The sequence below is a fragment of the Alligator sinensis genome, unplaced genomic scaffold (genome assembly GCF_000455745.1).
Source record: "Alligator sinensis unplaced genomic scaffold, ASM45574v1 scaffold233_2, whole genome shotgun sequence".
In the NCBI taxonomy this organism is placed as follows: Eukaryota; Metazoa; Chordata; order Crocodylia; family Alligatoridae; genus Alligator; species Alligator sinensis.
The window spans coordinates 508750-532023 of NW_005841941.1; the positions used below are offsets into that span (position 1 = coordinate 508750).

General features: G+C 42.6%; 1 protein-coding gene across 5 annotated transcripts in view; it reads left to right on the plus strand.

The window, feature by feature from the left end:
* USP40 (ubiquitin specific peptidase 40) overlaps positions 1 to 22929 on the plus strand; it is a 48108-nt gene extending 25179 nt beyond the window's left edge. For 2 of the 5 annotated variants that reach the window (XM_006019945.3, XM_025199366.1), the window contains exons 19-31: positions 887 to 975; positions 2451 to 2537; positions 5918 to 5954; positions 8233 to 8297; positions 8866 to 8940; positions 10525 to 10651; positions 12715 to 12809; positions 13971 to 14089; positions 14441 to 14506; positions 14770 to 14980; positions 18230 to 18325; positions 19379 to 19473; positions 19960 to 22929. In XM_006019945.3, the coding sequence (XP_006020007.1) occupies positions 887 to 975; positions 2451 to 2537; positions 5918 to 5954; positions 8233 to 8297; positions 8866 to 8940; positions 10525 to 10651; positions 12715 to 12809; positions 13971 to 14089; positions 14441 to 14506; positions 14770 to 14980; positions 18230 to 18325; positions 19379 to 19473; positions 19960 to 20068 (1271 nt within the window). In that variant the 3' untranslated portion in view covers positions 20069 to 22929. Of the gene's footprint in view, positions 1 to 886; positions 976 to 2450; positions 2538 to 5917; positions 5955 to 8232; positions 8298 to 8865; positions 8941 to 10524; positions 10652 to 12714; positions 12810 to 13970; positions 14214 to 14440; positions 14507 to 14769; positions 14981 to 18229; positions 18326 to 19378; positions 19474 to 19959 lie in introns of those variants that run through there. The other 3 variants (XR_001357729.2, XR_003093146.1, XR_003093145.1) reach the window with 3 other exon arrangements.
* The last annotated feature ends 345 nt before the right edge of the window (positions 22930 to 23274 follow it).

Sequence of the window (23274 nt, forward strand, 5' to 3'; positions counted from 1 at the left end):
CTTGCTCCCTCACTGCAAGGGCCTTGATCTGCCCTGCCTCCCCCCCAACCCCTTCCTTCCCCCTTCCCTTTCCACCATATCAGACTTACCAGCTGCATGCAGCTCTCCATGCTGCCGTGCTATACTCCTCGCTGCCTACGTGCTGCGCTGTGACTGGACGTGTGCACATGCATTTATCAGCCATATCAGGCCGATTTCTGATGCAATCAATTTTTTTATATCGGTGCACTTCTATTAAATATGGTTCATCCCTGCCTTAATGACGGTTTACTTGTTTTTTAAGTCAAACATATTGCACTACTGTGAAAATGCAGTTATCAGAATCTATCACTGCACAGGTTTCCCTTGCTTCATGTGGGTTCTGTATGTGCGAATTCGCTCTTATGCAATGAGCCTTTTTATACCAAAAATTTGTTATATGCAAGGTAAATTCATTCTTATGCAATCAGTGTGGTAGAAGCCCGCAGTCAGCTGCTTTGTGCAGTGCATTGTGGGAGTGACGCACACCAAAATACAGTCTCCTGTGCAGATCTGTGCTCCTTGCTCGTCTGCGGCACACATTTCTGTAGTTGCCATCCCCGTTATGATTGTGCCCTGTGCTTGCTGTTCGTAAGTACCAAAATTGTCTTGTAAAAGTGGTAGAAATGAGTTTGGGGGTCAGTACAGTCGAGGTCTTGGAACATATCCCTATTTGTTGCATTGTAAAGTGGGTTCTCTTTATGCAAATTTGACTTAACGTGCTGTTTTCCAGGAATGCAAGTATAGCATTAAGTGAGGGAAACCTGTACATTTTGGTCACCTTTTTAATGAACAGACCAACAGCTCTGATACTTTATGGAATGAAACTTTTCTTATGGTGCTTTTTCCTGTTCTTTTCTCCCTGAAGTGCCAGAGGATTACACTGTCAAAGAAGCAGAGCTGAAGATGGGAAGCTTGCTGGGACTGTGCCATGGAAAAGCTCCAACTTCCACTCAGGTAAAACCTTAAGAATACTCAACATAACAAAGCTTTTTTGTGGTTTGCATTTACATGGCTACTTCTTTGTTTTCTTCTTGTAGTGAATTTTTGTTTTGAAAACCTACGAGCTTCAGTTATTTCATAGACATTAGGGCTGAGAGGGACCTCGGAAGATCAAGTCTATCCCTCTGCCCCATAGGCAGGAAGTCAGCTGGGGTCAAAAGGACCCCAGCAAGATAAATGTCCAAATGTCTCTTAAAGGAGTCCAGAGTAGGTGCTTGCACCACCTCTGGAGGCAGTCTGTTCCAGGCCTTGGGGGCTTGGATAGCAAAGAAGTTCTTCCTTATGTCCAGCCTGAAATGGTCTTGGGAGGCGTTTGTGACCGTTTGAACTTGTCGTCCCTTGGGGCACTCTGGTGAACAGGCATTCTCCAAGATCTTGATGTACACCCCTTATATACTTATAGGCAGCTAGCAGGTCCCCCCTGAGCCTGCGCTTTTCCAGGCTGAAGAGTCCCGTAACTCTCAGCCTCTCATCATAGGGCCTGTTCTCCTGCTGTCTTATCATACGCGTGGCTCTCCTCTGGACTCTCTCAAGCTTCTCCTCATCCTTTTTGAATTGAGACCAGAAGTGGATGCAGTACTCCAGCTGCGGCATCATCAAGGCCAAGTACAACGGGAGGATGACATCCTGGGATTTGCTTGAGAAGCATCTATGGATGCAAGCCAGAGTTTTGCTTGCTTTACCAGCTGCAACATCACATTGGTGGCTCATATTCATTTTGTGGTCAATCATGACCCCCAAGTCCCTTTTGGCCATGGTGCTAGCAAGTGTAGCACTGCCAAACCTATAAGCGTGCTGCGGAGGTTTTTCCCCCAGAATGGAGTACCTGGTATTTTTCACTGTTGAACACCATCAGGTTTTCATCCGCCCACTTTCTGAGCCTGTCTAGGTCGGCCTGGATCACCTTCCTATCCTCAGGTGTGGACGCTTTACCCCAAAGTTTGGTGTCATTGGTGAAATTGGCCAGTCTGCTTCTGATACCAATGAAGCGGACTTCTGTTACTAGTCCAGCATCTCTCCTTATTTCAAAATGTATTACTTTCAAAGTCAATTTATGCCTTGCAAAATGTAATGTACCAAAGTGTTTCAGAATGCTGTTTTGTATTCATGGGTGGTGAGGAGGTAGAAAAGATCATTCTATTGACAACATTTAAATACACAATCTATTTATCTGAGATAAACAGAGTTGTGTTGATTTAATCTGTTTATCTTAGATAGATCAACAGAAATACATGATCTGAAGGTTTAGATGAGCAGCTATGATAGACTCTCCTTATTTGTACTTGATCTAAAGTAGTCTGTCTCATCCTTCAGCTCCAAAATAAGGTTATGAGAATACATTGGGTTTGTATCTAAATGCACAATAATGTTCCACAGCTTGGTGAATGATGCATCTAATAATTTTCTTTTCTTTTTTTCCTTAACAAAAGCTCTTCTTGTATTTTGTTATTGGAAATGATCTACAGGCAGTCCCAGAAATGGAGATAGTTGTTGAAGAGACTGCCACTGTGAAAGAGGTGAGTACGTAAGTTCCTTTCCTTTATTGCCTGGGGCCATTGGCAACACGTAGGGGGTGCACTTGGGTGCACGTGAACCCCCTGCAATTGGCCAACGCTGCCAGTGGCACCTGTGGGCAGTTGCTGCTTGCCTCTCCCCCCCACCCCTTGCCACCGGCACTGCTGATGGCACCTGCGGGCGGTCACAGATCGCTGTTGGACACTACCACCGCTACCAGTGGCGCCTGCGGGTGGTCACCAACCACTGGTCGGCGCTTGAGGTTCAACAAGGACAAGTGGAAAGTCCTGCACTTAGGACAAGACAATCCCATGCGCCATACAGACTGGGGGCTGACTGGCTGGGCAGCAGCTCTGCAGAAAAGGACCTGGTGGTTACAGTGGACAATAAGTGGAATATGAGCCAGCAGTGTGCCCTTGTTGCAGAGAAGGCTAATGACATACTGGTGTGCATTGGTAGGTGTGTTGCCAGTAAGTCAAGGGAAGTGATTATTCCCCTTTATTCAGCAATGGTGAGGCCAAATCTAGAGAACCACATTCAGTTTTGGGCCCCCCACTACAGAAAGGATGTGGACCAGTTAGAGTCCAGTGGAGGGCAACAAAAATGGTGAGGGGGCTGGGACACATGACTTCCGAGGAGAGGCTGAGGGAACCGGGCTTGTTTAGTCAAGAGAAGACTGAGGGGGGATTTAATAGCAGCCTTCAACTACCTGAAGTGGGGTTCGAAAGAGGATGGAGCTAGATTGTTCTCAGTTGTGGCAGATGACAGAACAAGGAGCAGTGGTCTCAAGTTCAGCAAGGGACGTTTAGGTTGCATATTAGAAAGAATTTTCTCACTAGGAGGATGGTGAAGCACTGGAACAGGTTACCCAGAGAGGTGGGGGAATCTCTGTCCTTGGAGGTTTTCAAGACCCAGTTAGGCAAAGCCTTGGCTGGGATGATCTAGTTGGGGCTGGTCCTGCTTTGAGCAGGGGGTTGAACTAGATGTGACCTCCTGAGGTTCTATCCAATCCTAATTTTCTATGATTCTAACACTCAAGAATTTAGGCTTTTTTGTGGGCATCATGGCAAGCAAGAGTTTAAAGGAGGGATTTGGAGAAGGAAAATGAGATGACGCTGGAGATATTTATGGGTAAGAACCTACCTAACTTACAGTGAGAGAGAGCAATTTTCATGGCCTGCTTACTGCGCACAGAGCTGATTTCATGGGCATTTCGCGGTGGCCCCACTTTTCAGTGCTGATTGGCACAAGGGGGCAGCTGCTGCCTTTTATGCCGCCCTGGCAGCTGGCACCTTCCCCCTAGGCAGGCTGCATGTCTGCAGCTGCAGCAAGGACCACTGGCACTCACTGGGGAGCTAGCATTTTATTTTTATGAAGTTTTTTTTTTTTTTTTTTGGTTGATTTTCCTGGGAACTGTCAACCAGTGCCATTTTTCATGGAGATTGCTGTTTTTCATGGTTTCTGTGAAAATCGCAAAAACGTGTTTTAAGCAGGTTTGTATTTATGAGGTAGTCTTGCAGTTCTTCCCAAGAGTATGAGGGGTCAGTAAGGGAGAAAACACAAAAACACTTACTTGAAACTCCAAAGCGGCCAGTAGAGCCTGGCCTCCATGAACCAGTATCAGTATTTTGATAGTGAATTGGAGGCAGTAGGCTGGGAAGGGCCTTGGAATGGAGGCGACTAGCTTTTTTATGGGGTTGGGGAAGGGAAGTTAGTTCATGGATTCAAAGAAAGAGATGACACATTGACAGACAAAAAGAAGACTTTTTTTTTAAAGCAGCATTCTGAATGGATATAAATGGATCAATAAAGGTTGGGGTTGTCACATATTTGGCATTGTCAGGGAAGGAAAAAGAAACAAGCTTTGCTTCTGACATGGGCACAAACCCCTAGCATAGAACCACTTTGACTGTTATAGTAGCAGTCTAAAAATAATTAGGGCAGGGGGCTGAGCCTTTAAATCACTGGCTTAATTTTTAGGAAAAGAAAAGTTTGGGAGAAAGGGACAATGTCAGCTTCATGAAGCAGAAGTCACTTCAGTAAAGAGGCAAACTGACAGTACAGGTTTATTTTTCTGACAGGCTACACGAACAGAAAGATGGCTAACTATATTTGTCTGAAGTTGGGGAGAAGGTAGGGGATTTGATGAAGTAATTTGTGGCCTATGTAAGCTCATACCTGCTTGAGCTATTTAGTCTTTAACTCAGAGGCAGGCAATTATTTGAGCCCATGGGCCACATAGACAGTTCTGGGGAGCTGCTGTGGGCTGGTCAGCATCCCCCTCTTTTTCCACCCCCAAACCCGGAGCCCGCATGCCCTGCGGCTCCTCCCCACCACTACCAACAGTGCACAGCCCCAGCCCTGGCCTGCCCCACTCTGGACTTGCCTTGGCTGGAGCGGACCAGCCATAACCAATACGCAAAGCCCCACCCTGCACCTGCTGCGGACCATCTGCCCTCACTGAGCGGTGTCAGTGAAGAAGGCCAGGCAGAAGCTGCTGCTCTGTGTGAGGGAAAAGCAGCCCCTTCCCTTCGCTGCTGCTGGGCACTTCCTGCTGCAGCTGCCCATGCCTGGGCTGCCCTGCGACTCCCGTCCACCACTGTCACCGTTGCCTCTAGGCTACCCAGCGAGGCAGCAGCGGCAGTAAGGAGGAGCCACAGGACAGCCTGGGCATGGACTCAGGGTGGCTGGATCAAGAAGGACCCAACAGTCCTTTCCCCTGCTGCTGCCTGGCTGTTGCTGCTGTTGCTCAGTGTGGGCGGGGTGAGTCTGGAGCTGGCGTGGTGTGGGGCCAGGGTCAGAGCTGGGTGTGGGCCAGGGTCAGAGCTAGGGCCAGGGTCAGAGCTGGTCTGCTCCACTGGGTCGAATCCAGAGTGGGCACAAGGTGGGCCAGGATTGGGCCTGTGTGCAAAAGTCCCCACCAGTATCACAGGGCTGGGGCCAGCAGCAGCCGGAAGGGGCCATTGCTTGGGCTGCCTAGAAAGGCAGTCCAGCTATGGAACCGCCCCAGCCCTGGTGTGTGCCTAGGAACTGTGGGACACGCCACAGGCGTGATGGCGCCTGGACCAGGTGGGACCAAGGGACCTGCCACGGACCAGAGAAAATCCTTCTGTGGGCCTGATTCAGCCTGCAGGCCATATTTTGCCCCACCCCCATGTTCTAACTGATGCCACTCTGCCCTAGTTTCTGCCTGACTGTTTATGAAAGCTGCCTGTTTTAGAAGAGTAAATTAAGATGTCTCATTTTCCATTAAATGAAGACATAATTGTGCTGTCCTAGTCGCTAGCAAAGAACCAGATTAGTTTTGTAAACAAAACAATTGCCCATGCTACATACAGAGGAAATTTTCACCATGTTTTGTTTTAATTTTTTTTTCTTTCAGTGCCTAAACTTAATGCTGGAGAAATCTGGGTTACCAGGTTAGTTGTCTGTATGTTCTAAGGATATTTTTAGTACTGCCGCCTGGGGCCAGCAGCAGCCTTAAACTCTCCATGGCTGTGTAACAGCCTAAAAATAGTTGCAGTCTGAATTGATACATGGCTCAGAATTGCTGGGCAGTTATGGGAGTGAGGTGTAGATTGAAAGAAGTCATACAACAGGAGTGGGCACTGTTTTTGGGCAGAGTGCCAAAAACACCTGCAACCTCCACTTGTAAGATATTGGTGTGCCAGGGGCAGGTGGCAGGGCAACCGCGAGGGGCCCAATCCTTGTTTTGGCAGCGCAGCCCTAGCCCCTTCCCTGAGGTGCGAGTGCCAAGCAAAGTGCCTTCACATGCCATACTCTAGCATGTGTGCCAGGAGTTGCCCAGTAGGGCTGTGTGAAAGTTCGCCAGCAGTTTCTTTTCGATGCTGTTTCGACTCGTTTCGAGCTCAAAACAGCAAAATCAAAACGAAATGAGGCAAGTCAAATAATTTCAAAATTTTCAAAATGTTTTGAGTTTCAAAGCTTGAGCTGGGCTTGCCTGGAGGGAAACAGAAACTAAAGTAAGGAGAGGGAGTGGGGAAGGTGGGGGAAGTATTGCTCTCATTATTGACTAAGTAGCTGGCCAGTGACTGTCATCCTTCTCTGAGGTCCCTTCCAATCACAGTGTTCTGGGGGAGGGATGGAAAAACTGCATAAAAGGCAGCATTGTTTGAACTGCCCTGCCTTGGTGTCAGTGGAGTGAGGGCACAACTTAACATACACACAGTCACCCACCCATGTCATGAGTTTTGCCTGTCAGCAGCCAGAGGTGCAGGGCCCCAGAACCCAGACTCCCCTTGCACCCATCTCCTTGACAGCTGGCAGGCTTCGTGGCCGCAAAAGGGCCTAGCAGACCTGCAGTTTTCACCACCCTGTGCCCCAAGACAGACACAGTCCCACAAGCACCCATGTCATGAGTTTTGCCTGTCAGCAGCCAGAGGTGCAGGGCCCCAGAACCCCCTGCACCTATTTCCTTGAAAGCTAGCAGGCTTCATGGCCTCAACGGGGGCTAGCAGGCCTGCAGCTTTCACCCTTCTGCACCTTAACACACAGTGTCACCCATGTCATGAGTTTTGCTTCTCCCCAGCTTGCAGTGCAGTTTCCCCCAAGCCCCTGCACCCATCTCCTTGAAACTTGGCAGGCTTCGTTGCCTCAGCGGGGCCTAGCAAGCCTGCAGTTTTGAGACTGCTGTGGCTTAACACGTATATGTGACATAAGTTTTTTTGCTTTTGAGACTTTGAGGTGTAGTTTTCCCTGAAACGCCTGCGCCTATCTCCTTGAAACTTGGCAGACCTCATGCCGTCAGAAGGGGCTACCATTCCTGCAAGTTTCATCCAAATCAGGCCAGAAATGACAAAGTTATAGGCTGTTTTGAGCTTCCCCATAATAGCCTATGGGTGAAACGTCGAAACAGCGAAACTGTTTCGACGAAACAAAACAGAACAGCAGTTTCAAATTGAAACGAAATTCAAAACGAAACGCTGTTCCGTCTAAATGCAAGTTGAAACAGAATAGTGCCGTTTCGCATAGCGCTATTGCCCAGCCCTTCCATACAGTCTCACTCTGATAAAGTTCAGCCTTTGCAACTACTTTAAAATCAAATGCATACTTTGAACTCTTATCTAAATAGGACAAAGATCGCCCTTGATCTTTGTAGTCATACCCTCTGTTGATTCAAGAGCAATAATTAACATATTATGGTAACAGAACTGTATGCTGACACAATCTAGTATAAATTCTTCAAATCTTGGAGGCCATAATTTTTTTTATATCATCAGATCTGTCATTTTAAGAGACTTAAATTGTATGCGTGTGTAGAACAAACTTATCTGCAATAACATTTTAAAATTTTCACAGTGGAAAATTTTCTTTCTCTGTTGCTTTTTTTGTTTTCTCCATGTTTGACAGTATTTTGTAAATCTGACAGTTCTGTTTCCTCTCCACACCTATCGCCTTTTTCATATTTAGGAGAGGTGGGAGTGGCAGTTCTTATAAATGCTCTTCTCATTGTCTAAATATGACAGTTATTTTGAAAACAGCAAAAACATTGCAGAGAATGGAGAAAAGTAACACCTAAAGCTAATTTTCTTTCTTTAAAACTTGTTGTCCCTTATAATCTCTTAGAGTTTGCAAGTGTTCTGAAAAATGTATGAATTATTAAAACTTACTAAGAATATGTTTACATATTTTGTAATCATATTTTTGGTGAATGTTTTCATTGTTCTGATTTTGCAGGTGACAGCTGGCATTTGAGAAGGATTGACTGGTGCTATGAAGCTGGAGAGGCATTAAGTGAGGAAGTAAGAGGACCTATATTTTTACTTTAAAAACAAAAAAACATTGTTTTTTATTTTTGAGGCATTATATATGAGCAAGCATGTCTAGTGTTTCTTGGTCTGTGATATGGTAATGACCACCAGCCCTTTACTTTGGTGATGTATCAAGAGTATAGGTATGCTGGTATGTATAAAACATGTAACATATCTGTATGTCTTTTATTTTCAGTGGCTACTGTTAAGTGTCTTCCATATAATTTTTTCTTGAAGTCTAGGGTTGATACATACCAAGAGCTTTGAGTTGTGCTGATGAAAAGCAGGGAGCATATTTAGTTAATGTAAGCTTCAGAGTAAATGAGAACTAGAGAGTGTTAGCGCACAGTAATGGTATCCTTGAAATTCAGGTCAGTAGGGAAGATTTTTACAGTGGTTCAGATGGGTTGACAAAAAGTGGCTGAAATTTAGAAAACTTTGTACGCTCCTGCGTGGAAAAACAAAGTGCTATGGTTGTAAGCAGCGCGTATCTAAAAAGGCTTTGCAGAAGTAAAACCAACTTGCTTAATAGAACATTACATGCTTTGTGCTCCCACAGAACGCCACTTTGAAAGAGCTCAATGTCTGCAATGGCGATACATTGGTTATCACTGAAGGGAAACTTCCACCAAAGGTAAAAGTCAAACTGCAGCATTTGGTGAGCTATTTTAGTGGTTTACTACTTTCAGAATTTCTTACTCAGTCTAAAATTATTTTAGGGGATAGCATTATCCTTTATTTGACTTTCAGTTTTGAAATAGTTCTGTTTATTCAGTTCAGCATTGGAAACATTTTTAGTGAATGTACTCTTTTGACTCTTACAGACATATCTGCCTCAGGACATTTGCATAGATTTTTTTTATGAGTCCGTGAGAAATTTAAATGAAATCCATTGGTATTCTCTTCACATGTAAAACAAATGGAAAATAACCTAAAGATTTAGGTAGAGGTGCACCGATACATCGGTCCCATATCAAATCGGCACCGATATAGGGAAAATTGACAGTTAATGGGGGGCTTTTTGGTTGATGTGGCTGATAATGTGGCCGATTTTAAATGCCCTGTGCATACCACTGTGCGGCACTACCTCAGCCCCAGCCCCACTCCCTCCTTCGCTGCAGGGGCCTCAATCTGCTCTCCAAACAACTCTTCCCCCTCCCCCCATCGCCCCTTCCGCCACAATAGACTTAGCAGCCGGATGCTGCTTTACACACTGCTGGGCTGCATATCGGCAATTGGATCAGTATCAGCCGATTTATGGCTCATTAAAAATTGGCCAAAATTTTTGGTATTGGCGCAAAAAACTCTTATTGGTGCACCCCTAGATTTAGGAACTGTTCCAAAAGCACAAACCTTTACCCTATTCTTTTCTCCTAAAAACCCTGGAAGTGGATGACTCTTGCTGCTTGTCTTTATAGGTCAGGTCTTATAGTAAGGGTGGGAGGAATTTCAAACTTGAGGCCCCCCTTGGGGAATACGTAGTTAGAGATAAGTGGACTCCAAGGGAGGCAGGCTGTTGCCCATTTCAGGCTTTAAAATCCATGTGGAAGCCAACAAGCAGCAAGTTCACATCTCAGACCTCATATTGAAGTACATCTCTCAATGAAGATGTGGCCACATTTTGTATCCAGTTATTCTCAAATGCATTTAAGCTGCGTAGAGCTTTTTGTAATTCTGCAATGACAAAGATTTAGGGAGTAGGTCTACTTTTGAAAGAAGTAGTTGCAAGGTCCTGCTCAATGGTGAAAAGGGATAATTTGTCCTAGTTAGTACCACGTCCTGATCATCTGAGACTAGGTAGCCTCTGGTTAGGTTCCCAAAAAGCAGAGCATTGTCACAAAAGATAGAAACACTTTGTCTTAAGAACAGATGTGGTCTTTGTCAAATCTCATCCTTTTTCATCATGTTATGTGAATTAAGCCTCTGCAAGCTAGTTCTTTGTCTGTCCACCTCCACAGGAGTATATAGAGTGGTAGAGACAGGACTGGTTTGTTATGCTGAAGACACTTGCCACTGTTTCTTCACCAAGCCTTTCAGGTGGCTTTGATGCAGGCAGAATGTGAGGTGATGCAAGGTGGTATCATAAATCAAGTCTTTTTACCCCAAATAAATTTTGGAGGGAAAATTACACCCTTTCTGTTGAAACACAAATGAACTTCACTCATTTTCCATATAACAAGTGGGGTATTAAGCATTTTTCTCTCACATTTTTTTGCAGGGGTTCCTGAAAGTACCCATCTGGTGGTATGAGCCTTTGATTTACTACGGACATCAAGAGCCTATTCAGAACCAAGTGAATGGTGTGACCTGTAAGATAGGGGCTTTGGAAGTATCTTCAGCTGGAAGTGAGTATGATCACTTTGTGAAAGGGACTACGTGCAAGGCCTGCCTGTGAGTGTGGAGGACTGGACTAAATTATCCAGGAAGTCCTTTCCTATGTTTCTAGCTATAAGTGTCTAGGCGTAAAGGTTTCTGAGAATTTAATGAGCAGAGCTGATTGCCTTTTATCAAATGTGCATCAGTACTTGCTAGAGTTTTACTTGAAGGGCATAGGGCTTTCTCAGTCCTGGTTGTCTTCTGAAAACTTTAATTTCTTACGATATGTCACCTCTTGAATATAAATCTCTATAAGCTGTTGAGAGAGACACAAACATGGTATGGATTTTAATAGTAATGCTTACATTGTTTTCATCTATACAAAATATTTGCTCTTTTAAAATAGTTAAAATCAGACGAAATAATTTAAAGTAGGAAAATCAAATAGGGCCGAGATGAAGAAATAAAATAAAACCAGGAAACAATGCAACTTCCCCAAAAAACAAACTTCTATTGAAGCTCCTTCTAAACTAAAATTTCCCTCAGTGCTGAACTTTTGTGCAGAGCAATATCCCTTTTTCCTTTTTGATTATCTCTTCAATGTCACTCTTGTTACTGGCTTGCAGTATGTCTAAGATTCATTTTTCTCCTAGGATTTTTTGCTTGGTGTATAAGAAGGTGCATGGGCATTGGCAAAGTATCTTTCAATAGTTCTTGCTACTCTACACTTCCAAATTACTATTGCTAACAAGCATCACATCTCTTACCTATATAAGAGATGCAGCTGTAGCAGACTTCATAGAATTTGTTCAGTTAAGAAATTTCACTGAGGATTCCATGTTTCATAGTTTCATAGTTGGTAGGGTCGGAAGGGACCTGAGCAGATCATCAAGTCCGACCCCCTGCCATGGCAGGAAAGAGTACTGGGGTTAAACGACCCCGGCAAGGTGTTCATCCAGCCTCCTTTTAAAGACCCCCAGGGTAGGAGCCAGCCCCACCTCTCTTGGAAGTTGGTTCTAGATCCTAGCCGCCCTGACAAGTGAAGTAGTGCCTCCTGATATCCAGCCTGAATCTACTCTCTGCCAGCTTGTGACCATTATTTCTTGTCACTCCTGGTAGTGCTTGGGGGAACAGGAATTCTCCCAATGCCTGCTGGTCCCCCCTGACTAGTTTGTAAACAGCCACTAGATCCCCCCTCAGCCTTCTCTTGTGGAGGCTGAACAGGTTCAGGTCCCTTAGCCTCCCCTCGTAGGGCCTGTCCTGCTGACCCCTGATGTGGGTGACCCTCCTCTGGACCTTCTCCATGTTGTCCACATCCCTCCTGAAGTGCAGCGCCCAGAACTGGATGCAGTACTCCAACTGTGGCCTGACCAGTGCCGCATAGAGGGGGAGGACCTGCTTGAGATGCATCTGTGGATGCATGACAAGGTATGGTTGGCCTTCCTGACCGCGCCCCCACACTGTCGGCCCACATTCATTTTGGCATCAATAATGACTCCAAGATCCTTTTCTGCCTCCGCACTAACGAGAAGGAAGTTCCCCAGCCTGTAGGTATGCTGCTGGTTCTTCCTCGTTGGAAGATTGTTGGATTCCTGTTTTCTGATTTTGGACCCGATTTTAACATCTAGCAGTTGAATGGCTAGGTCATTTTATTTTATCATTTTCCATGATCTTTTTTCTATTTGTCAAAGAAAATATTTTTGTTAAAGCAAATGGGAGACGGAGCTTACCTGTTCCATGTTTTAAGTAACTAGTTTAAGCAGTGCCTCTGGCATTTTTTGCATTGTTTCTACAAAGTCTTCACTTATGGCTCAGTAATCTGTCAAACTTGAAATATTATAGTAGACTGCACTGTTTCCAGTTTTGTATATAACCAAATTTATTAGAGAATGTATCAAATGCGTGTAAATGCTTGAGGATGATGGTTAAGGAAGTAAGTGCAGGGCCATGCCCTTGACTGACTTGATTATATAAGCAAAGCTCTGCATTTGTTGAACACCAGCTTGACAAAAGATTTATCCAGATGCTGTATAGGGGGCGGGGAAAGGAGTTGAGCTAAGTTTTCTTTTAATGATATCTGTTCTATTTAAAGCTTCTCCAACATACATCCAAACAGACATGAGGCTTTGTTACATGGGTGATATAGAAATCTCTGGAGAAGCTTCTTTGGCAGATCTGAAGATTCAGGTTAGTGGTCATCCTTTGTATGTCACAGTGCTGCTGTTCTTTCTAGAAGTAAGCCATATTAATACATATTTTTATTTCCTTTTCCCTTGTCTCCAGTATGTTCTGATATGGCATTTGCTTATATGCCATGTTCAGTGGTAAGTACCGAAATAGGTGACATGAGCATGTAGCTCACGCATTTCCTTAGTACTTGTTTAGTGCAGTTGCCATTCTATCTATCACATGTCCCCAGCTGCAAAAAGCCATTCTGTACTTCATTTGAAATTTGATTCTTATGCCTTGTAGGCCTACTTTCTTGCTGCTTTAAAAGTGATAAAGAGAATTGCACCTCTACAAACACTACCAAAAGAACCACTTTCCATTTCCACATTGTTCCTGTATTAGTTTTTGTGTTTTCATATGTTGAATTCAACAACTAAAGAAATGCTTTTTGATACTAAGAAGACCTGGTTATGTCATTTGAGAAGGTGCTGGGATTGGCTCCATTGGCTGGAATCTGAGGCACATTTGTATAATTATTCTGATGTTTTAGTAATCATGGCCATTTTGAAAATGAAAAAAATATAAATAATACACTTTAACAAATAAAAATTCAATTCTAGAAATGCATTATTCAGCCAATTGATTGTTCCATTTTCACTGCATGGGGAAAGGTGACTATCTTTAATTGTGGTCCATATTAAATCTCACTATTTTAGGTGAGACCAGAAGAGCTTGGTCTTAGCCTTAGTAAGCCTCTTATGACCTACTTATGTGGAAGGTGACATGACATGAGCATGGGAGAAATCACTTGGGAATAAAAATAGTGTGCATTTGATCCACCTTTGCAAAAGAGTAAAGGAAACTTTTCCAGTACCTGGCTGGATCAATTTCTTCAGTCTAATTAAATTCAGTTATAAAACCAGAATAGAAACAGGAGTGTTTTCAAAATATTTTTCAAAGAATGTCTAATTGTGTGTTTACACTGAGAGAGACTGGGGAGGCAACTTGTCAGATAACGTGGACAGTAATATAGGTCTGTCTTAAATGTTCTCTCTGTGTTGCTGATTACTTAAAGAATGCATGGAGAATAAGTCAGATGGATCTCACCATGTGGCATTTCTAAGCTTTTGAAATAAGGCTGGCTGCTAAAAATTATTGAAGAGGTGTTTGGTTTTTCAGGCCATGACCTTGCCATCCTTCCAGGAGTTCAGTGTCCCATCACCAGAGTTTCTCAGAGCCTGGACAGTGGAAAGTAAGCGCCCAGGCAAACTTTTACGAAACAACCAGCAACAACTCAAGTAGGTTTCTCATTGAACACTCAACCTTCAGTCTGTTACAACGCTACATGAGATGGATTGGTGGAGAAATAAATCAGTTCAGTCAAATGTTAACAGAAAACCCATTCCTGGTAATTTCAATTTTGTGAGTTGAGTAACTATAATAAATTAGGTGGTTTCTTTTAGTAACTTGAGGTCTTCTGATTGCTTTCAAGTGTTTATGGGTTGTGCTTATTTTTCAGAGTTGTTGGAATGCAGTGTGCATAATGTCACCAGTAAAATTAAATAGCAGATTTGTGAATTGCAGCTCATATTTTAAAATATGAAAATTGTGTGTGTGATCTTAATAAATCTTATTTCTTTATTTCCCAGTGAATACAAACTGGGAGGCAAAGCAGAAATTTGCATAGAACCTTTACAGAAAGAAGAGAGCCTTAGGTAAGTACTCTAGTACCTACTGATATATTCTGTTGCTGTGCATTACAAGATGCAGCTCAACCTCACAGTCCTTAAACTAGCATTTTAGATGCTGCAGTCCTGACAGAAATATTGTGTGTTAGGAGACTTTTTATTTCAGATCCAAATTAATTTAGTTTTCCAGTTGAAAACTGTTTTTAAAATTTTCTAATTGGGAATGTCCTGGAAGCGTGACTCGAGATCTTTATTTTTTTCCCCCCCTCCCCCTCTTCCCCTGATCACAGCCCCAGTGACTTACTGCTTCGAGTACAGATGGGCATACCTGGGGAGAGGGATTATTACTGCTCTGCGGATTTGCTATGGGATATCTCCAAGGAATGCACAGCGTTGGCACTGAGGCAGCGACTTGCTGCACATTATTCTCTTCCCGTGGATAAAATTGAAATTGCTAAACACTTCCCTGAGAAGTTTGAGTGGATGCCAATATCTAGCTGGGTAAGTTTTGTAATGATAGACATTCTGTTTTGGACCACAAAGACAGAAGCCATGGGTAGTTAGGAAAGTATTTTAGTTGTCCAATAGCTATGGATTACAAAAAAAAAAGAAGCAAATATATATTTGGATACGTGAATGTTTCCCATCAGGGTGATTTGGAAAGTGAATGATGCTGCTTACTCTTTAAGAGTCTGATTAGCAGGGAACCTGGTTTTCTCTGATTAAAAATTGCAAATTCTCTGATTTTAAAAACCCAAAATCACTGCTGCTGGCCCCACAGCTTGGAGTATGGCTCTGTGGCGGCAGTGGGAGGTTTTGTATCCAGCAGCAGTCACTGCTGGCACGGGCAGCCCCACAGGTAAGCAGCAGCGGCTGCCCATGCCAGTGGTGACTGCCACTGCGTACAAAACCTCCCGCTGCCACTGCAGAGCCGTGCTCGGAGCTGTGTGGCCGGCGGCAGCAGCACAGCATAAAATGGTGGTGGGGAGCTGTGTGCCAGCTGGCCACCACCACACTGCCACTGCCACCTGGCGGCTGGCTGCACAGCTCTGGGCATGGCTCTGCAGTGGCAGTGGCAGGTTTTTTAGGCAGTGGCTGTCACCGCTGACACGGCCCTCCAGGTAGACAGCAGCGGCTGCTGTGTGAGAGCTGCCACGCCCGCCCCCCTCACCGCAGCTGCAGAGCCGGCCCCAGAGCTGTGCTCTGGCTGCATGCAAGCCGCCTTCTCCCCCTCCCCTGGGCAGGTGGCCAGGTAGCATGTGTGTGGCCCGCACATGGCGGGCAACACCACACTGTGCCCCGCATCACTTGCCCACAAAGCCCTCCACAGAGGAGCACCCCTGCCCTCACCCTTGGCCCTGCTCCCAGCTGTGGTGTGCCTCCTGGGGCTGGCAGCACCCCCTGCTCCCTCAGCCCCCAACCAATTTCCCCAGCCCTGCCCCAAGCCCCACTTACCTCTAGGCTCCAGGGGTGAAGGGCGAGTCTGAGCCAGAGCCCAGCCTTGGCTGCCTCAGAGGTTCAGGTCCCGCCCTTCCCCCTCTCCCTCCCGCTCTGGGCAGGGCTGGGGGATTTCCTGCCCTTTCTGCAATCGGCTCTTGCAGGCCAGAGCTGTGCCAGCCTGCAAGAGCTCTTTGCAAAAGCGGAGAATCCGCTAAAAAGGAAAATCCACATTTTCTCCAATTTAAAAGCGGGGAATCTGTGGTTTTCTCCATTTTTCCGTGGGAAACGGAAAACCCGGATCCCTGCTGATCAGTTATATTTTAAGTCAGGGTATTGACAGGGAGAACTTAATCAGATCCTAAGCCACTAGAAGCCTTAAGTACTGCAATGTGAATGAAGCTCCTGGCAGACATTAAAATATTGGTGTGATCTGAGGCACTTTATGCTCCACCCCAAATATTGCGCATCCTGCCATGCCACACATGCATGTGGGGTGAGGCACAATTCTTCAAAGCCCAGTCATACCACTTCTGGGCCAGACCCAGGACCAAAGTTGCCCCTATCCCATCCCAACCTTGTGGATTGAACAGCAGACATCTGTGTCCTGACTCTGCGGCTGTGGCCATGATTTATCGCAATGGTTGAAATTAGGCACAGGGTAACCCTGAGGTTCAGGACAAACCACTCCCTGCCCAAATCCCCATGGTTGGGTAGGGGGGCTGTGGGTTCAGGTACAGGGTAGCCCCAGATCTAAAAACCATATGTGCAGCCCAGCTGGGATGCACGTGTTGTGTTTGAAAGCCTAGGACAGGAGACAGAGAGACACAGGATAGACTTTTGGGTTCCCCTGGCCCAGCCTTTTAAACACCATATTTGCATCCCAGCTGGGCTACATGCATGATGTAGAGCCAGAGTGCTGAGAACCTGAAATCAGAGAGATCATAGGTTCCCCTACTCCGGGATTTTAAACACTGTATATGTAGCACAGCTATACCTAATCCTGCCAATTGAACAGGGGAGCTCTCTCTTAAATGTGGGGGCTCCTTCCTCCCCAAGTCTAGCAGCAAGTTTCCCCCTGTACCAGCCATACTTGCAGCTTTTCCCTGCACCCTGTATGTGGCTGCAAATATGCCGGTGGCAGGGGGTGAACTTTTAAATGCCCTGCCTTGCATGCAGAGCAAAGCTGTAACAGTGCCAGGCCAGTTTTGGACCTGGAGCTGTCTCAGCCTCATGCTGACAATCAATTGATTTGTCAGCATCATGACTTGAGGCAACACATGCCATGTGTTCAACTTAAGATGCCATACAAAATAGCCCCAAAGATGTGCTATATAAGATGTGGCTTTGTGGCTGGTTTGTAATTTTATGGCAACATAAGTTTGCTAAACATGTGGCACATTGCAGTTTATAACATGCTTAACCCTATAATTATGCTATAAATGTAATGTCTGCCAGGGGCCACAGTAAAGCCTTTTGAGGTAGATAACGTGTATTGATTGCATAATAAACATATCAACCACCTATCATGTTATAGTAATTGTTTGCATGATTGAACTGCTTCCCTGCTTTGTAGGACATGCATGCAATTCCATGCTTAATTCTAACTCAGTTGGCATCTTATTATATACAACACATCCTCAGTTATCTGGATGGAATTTTTTTTCCTCTTTTGCTAAGTTGGAACTGTTGGCATTTTGTAATAAATTGTTTTCTTTTTAAAGTTACGTATTTAATACAATATTACATCTTTACTTTTAAGTAAAGATCTTATTATATCTTTACTGTACAGAAATTTGGAGCACCTATGCTCATCTGAATAAATTCAGCTATTTGAACTGCTTTTCAGCAGTAGTTTCCAAAGGGGTTTACATAACCAAATGTATCACATCCTGGAGGCGTGGTTTGCTTTTTCTTTTTTTCCAGACCATAGCTGCAAGTTTTTTGCTTATTCTGGAAATTATGTAAAGTTCTGTATGGATAACATGAGATGAAGACATTTCTCACCTTGCTGTAAAACATATCCTGTAATTAAAGATCTTTAAAAAATACTGCTTATAAATACAGTGTCATCTAATTGTTCTTAAGGTCAAAAAGGTATGAAGGGTACATGTGTGTGAAGAGGAGAGAAATTACAAATATGGGGGAATATTTAAAGTAAGTCCTAAGTTGTTTAAGGGCAGTTAATGCCAGGAATGTTATGCCTTTAGAAGGAGAAACCCCCAATAAAGAAAGATCAACTTAAGAATCTCCCTGAGCCATCTTGAGTATTGGACATATGAACACTGCTTGTTTTTTGTTTTTTTTTTTTAGACCCAGCAAATTTCAAAGAGAAAAAGAAAGAAAAAACAGGAGAGTCTGCAGTCGGCACCCTATCACCTGAAAGATGGAGATATTATTGGTGTGAAGGTAAATTATTTTGGAATGAACATGGTGATTAAAGTAACTTGGGTTTTACAGCCTCTGATGGTGCCAAATAAGCATTAATCTCTTCACCAGCTTAAAAACCTGTCATCTGTAGAGATCCTGCTTATCCTGTCCATGATCTTGTACCTGCTGCAGTAGTTTCCTTTTATCCTCTGAGACATTTCCCTTCTGTTCTCAGCTCACACCTACTGCTATAGTCTCAGCTCTACAGACTTTCATCCATGTCCTGTTACTGGCATTTGACAAGCACTCCTTAGAGGCTGCTTAGTAGATCTGTCCTTACTAACACTGAACCAATATTTGTTATTTACTTATGGACGTGTCCTGCCTTGTTCTGTAAAGGCCCTACCATGCATTCAAATTAAAGCTAGGTAGAAACGAGCTATAAAGTTGTTGCATGTTTTCAAGCAGTAACTTTGTAACTGGTTCTGGATGGGCATATTTATGGTGTGATAATTACTTTTTCATGTGTAGCTGGTCTAAATGTATTGTGAGATTAACTAGTTAATTGCATAATGTATGTAACATGTGACAGGGGACTAATTAACTTATGAACTGGAGAAATAATCTTAGGAGGGAAGAGGCGTGCATTCAAAAATTAAATCTGATTTCAAATTTAAACGAGTCTTTCACATTTTCCAGGGCAAGTATTAAAACTGTGTTAATTGCATAGTTTAAAAAATGAAAATTATTACTTGGAGGTAAACTGAGCAAACTTGTTTGTTTGGGAAAGCAATATAAATAAGTAACATAAATGTCAGGCTTCCAAAACAAGGAATAATGACACCCATGTTTGACATTGTGGTAGGCTGTGAAGAAAAAGTGCTTGTACTGGTACACTGTCAAATTTAGAAAGCCAACTGAAAAGCGGGTGGGTGTGCATTTTTCTTAAGTCCTTCAGATTCATTAAATCTAACTGGTTGTTGTAAAGTTTGTAAATGTTTGGACAAAAATAAATTATCAATCTGATCTGGAACTGTGATGTATTATAGAATCTTAAAATACGTTGGTGAACTTATTGTTTTCTGGCAACAGAATCTTTTACTTGATGACAGTAAGGACTTCAGTACCATGAGAGATGATATTGGAAAAGAGAAGCTGAGGCTACTTGCTGTGGAAAAAAAGAAAAGGTATTCTACTGTTTGCATTTTTTTTATGTTCTCAAACGTGCAAATGATTTTGCCACCTTTCATAGATTCTCTTACCTTGTTGTTTTGTCTGAGGCATAAGATGTTACTAAGGAAAGCCAACATCCATTTTAGTTCACTGTCCTGTTAGAGATGCAGGGTGCATAGTATATAAAACAATGGAAAAAGTTTTTTCAATATTGTGGACACCATGATACTTCAACCTATGATGCCTGGTTTTCCCTGCACTTGGACTTCTGTGCCAGAGTCTTTTTGCTTAGGTTGCTTACCCAAGATGCAGACTAGGGGAAAATCAGCTCTGTGATCACCTACACCACATTTTTAAAGACAATAACTGGGTACAATGTCATCTTTCCCAGGAGAAGTTGTAATCGGATTCCAATCAGCCTTGTTTATACATTTCTTAAGATAGCACTAATGTTAGTACTAGAGCTTACCACTAATATTACCATCTGATGTTTTCTATAGCAGGCAAGCAGAACATTTGCAGAATGATGTTTTTTCTGAGGGAAAGGTGGCTCCTAAACATCGTAAGCCAGAAGTGGCTCTTTCAATCAATGTGGGAGTCTTCAGATAGCATCGCACAAGTGACTGCCTGAACCAACCTTGTCACTGACAAGAATTTGAATGGAGTACCTCAACTGGACCAGCAGAGGGATGGTCTTCCCCAAAGTGCTCTCATGATTCTGAGACAATTGGATATAGGATTCAAGACTACACTAGAATTTTATTTAAATGATCAGACTTGGCGAAGTGCTTTATCGTCCCTTTGTCAATGTGGTACTTATTCTCAGGCTAGGTGACTGCACTTTATCAAGGGGGAAACAAACAAATATATTCTTTCAGCAAGTATCCTGTAACAACCTTACTTATTTTTATCTGACACTGACGTCCTGTACCATCACTACAGAGTATTTTCTCATGCAGTCATACTTCTGAAAGAAGACTTTTTGGCTCCATCTTTGACTACTAGAATAATTGGCAATCTTAAATTTCATTCACATACCTGATTGATAAACCTGAGCTTGTATTCATTTAAATCAAATTTTGTTCATGCTTTCTTTTCTCTTGTTTTCTTCTGTCTCCAGCCATCATCAGCTGTGTTGTGGTAGGGGTGGAAAGTGATTTGACAGTAGCCAAGTAGCAACATTTTTAAAGCAGTTATGTTTCCAAGTTGTGTCAAGATAGCTGATATATTCAGCACACACAACATTTCAATACTTTTGCTACTCTGTTATGCTGAAATATTTTCAACTGAGCTTTAAGCCAGCACTCTAGTTTTGCTGTATAAAGGAATTCTCTTTATTTGTCAGGAAAACAAAGAAATCAAGGGAATGCTGAAATCAGCATTTGAAATAAATATGCTGAGTTGGCCAAAGGAGGAAGAAAATGTATTTAAAAAACACGTAAAAGCTCTAAAGCATGAAATCCCTAGGAGAGATATGGCTGCATGAGAGAAATGCATTGCTTCTGTACTGTTCTCCTCTAGGTGACTCATACTTTCTGTTTCCAGAAAGAATCAGGAGAATGTTTGAATGAATACTGTACTTTCTTTACTTACTCAGGAAAAAAAACTTTATTGTAAAGTAGAGGAGGAAAAAAGCAGGAAAATATTTCTCTTCCGGTTTTGTACAACTATTTGTACACCCCCCCCCCCCCCAAGTGATAATAAATTGGGTATGTATATATAGGTGGAGCAATAGATGAATGCTTCTAATACCAGCTAAGCACAGTTGTGTGAAAATCTCCTATGTATTATATTTGATAAGATGTCTGTGGAAGGACTGTAATCTTAGTTGTTGGTATTTGAGGGCTCATGTAGATAACTGAATGATGAAACCACATTTTCCTACCACTCAGATTTGGAGTCAGGCTCATCATTACAGATGAATCGATACATTTTCAGCTCATTTATTTAGAACACCTCTGTGCTTCTGACAGCTAAATACTTATGTTTCCCGACAATACATGCACTATAACTTGATTTGCAGTCAGGTTAAGTATTTTCTTTGGAGATGAATAGTATTGGTTTAACCAACCAGTGAATTAACCAAAATACTTAGCAGAGCTTGAATCATTTGTAAACTGGAGTTTTTACATATTAAGTACTGTGGTGAGAATAGGAAGTATACATTTTAAAAATAACTGCATATCATTAACCCAAACTACAATAAAGTGTTTGCCACATACTGTAACAAATTACCGTTCTCTGGGTGTCTGGGGAAATTTGCTTTTCCTCTGCCAATGAAACCCACTGTCAAATATACTGCAAAACCTTGCTAAACTACACCAATGGTTGGAAAACGCATTGTAAATTAGTAAGGAAGTATTCAAGCCATTTTTTTTTTTTTAAGTGAAATTTTTTTATAATACAGTATCATTGTCAGAATGAATAAACACAGTGTATATATTGTTAGAGTAATGTAGTAAAAATTTTGTGTATATAGTTGTCTTAGTAGTAAACTGCTTCACTATAGCAACTAAACTTTGAATGAGAAGATGGAAGATCCAACTTGTTGAGATGTGTAGATTAGCAAGATTCTACTGTTTGAAAATTAAAAACTGACTGCTTCCCTCTAGGCACTTATTCAGCAAAATCTTACACATCTGCTTAACTGTAAAGTATGTGCTTGGTCCTCCTCTCTGCACATGGCTAAAATTAGGCAGGTTCTGAACTGCTTTCCTAAACTAGGTCATTTGTCAGAAAGGGAGGATTTTCAATATTTTCTAACGGTTCTGGTCTGAAGTTTTAGCTGAGTTGAATACTGTTGAATTAAGTAATCCTAGATTTATCGAACCAATTCTCAATGACTTGGCTAAAGCCAAAAAAACTTTTATTTTTCTCAAACTGACCTAGCATTCCCTGATTTGTTTTTCTCAGCTGTTTCTCATTTTAACATGCATTTTTATAAGCCACACAATTTTCTGGAATTATTTCATGTAATGAGCACCAAGGCTAGACCTTGGTAAACATATGTGCTTGCAAGCAATTCCATTAGTTCAGTTTAATTTGCTGACATTTTAATTATTCTGTTCCCATGTTGGATAAGTTTTGCTCTTCTTTTTTTCCACCTTCCTTTAATTAATGACTGAAGCCTGTACTTTTGAAAAGTTACGAGGCTTGGAAATTGCAATACCGATTGCAAATACTTAAGTGGGTATTTTAGTATGTGCCTTTATTGAAGTGTAATGTAGCAATGAGTGCACTGAACTAATCTTGATTCATTATTTCTAATGTTGGTTTGAGAGACTTCTCTTAAAGTCATTGTGGACCATTTCACAATGAGGGATTTTTTTTGTTAAGGGGGATAATGCCTTTTTAAACTGCGTCTTCATGATTCTGCAGTTTGTCACTGTTGTTCTGACGTGAGGAAAAGCTTTCATCTTTATTTTCCAAGTGTACTTTAGAAACTGAATAAAGAATTGTTTATATATACAGTAAATGTTTCACTCCTGTTTTCTTTCTAACACAGTGCATTTACTAGATTACTTTGCTAAGCAAGCAAAAAAACTAGCTAACAAATATGGGGAAGAAACTGAAGAAGGATCCAAAATAATGGCTGAAGAACTAAGATCCTCTTAATCTGCTTTTCAACAAGTAATATAAATACTATTAGGAGGTGGGAGATTGAAAATAACTACTGAATCCGAAGTTAACTAAGTGAAATACCATACCATCTTAAAACTTCAAGGTTGATAGTGTCCAGATATTGTTATAAGCATCTCTCCAAATTTTCAGACTGATTTTTTTTTTTTTTCCAGTAATGTAGCTTGGTCCATGTA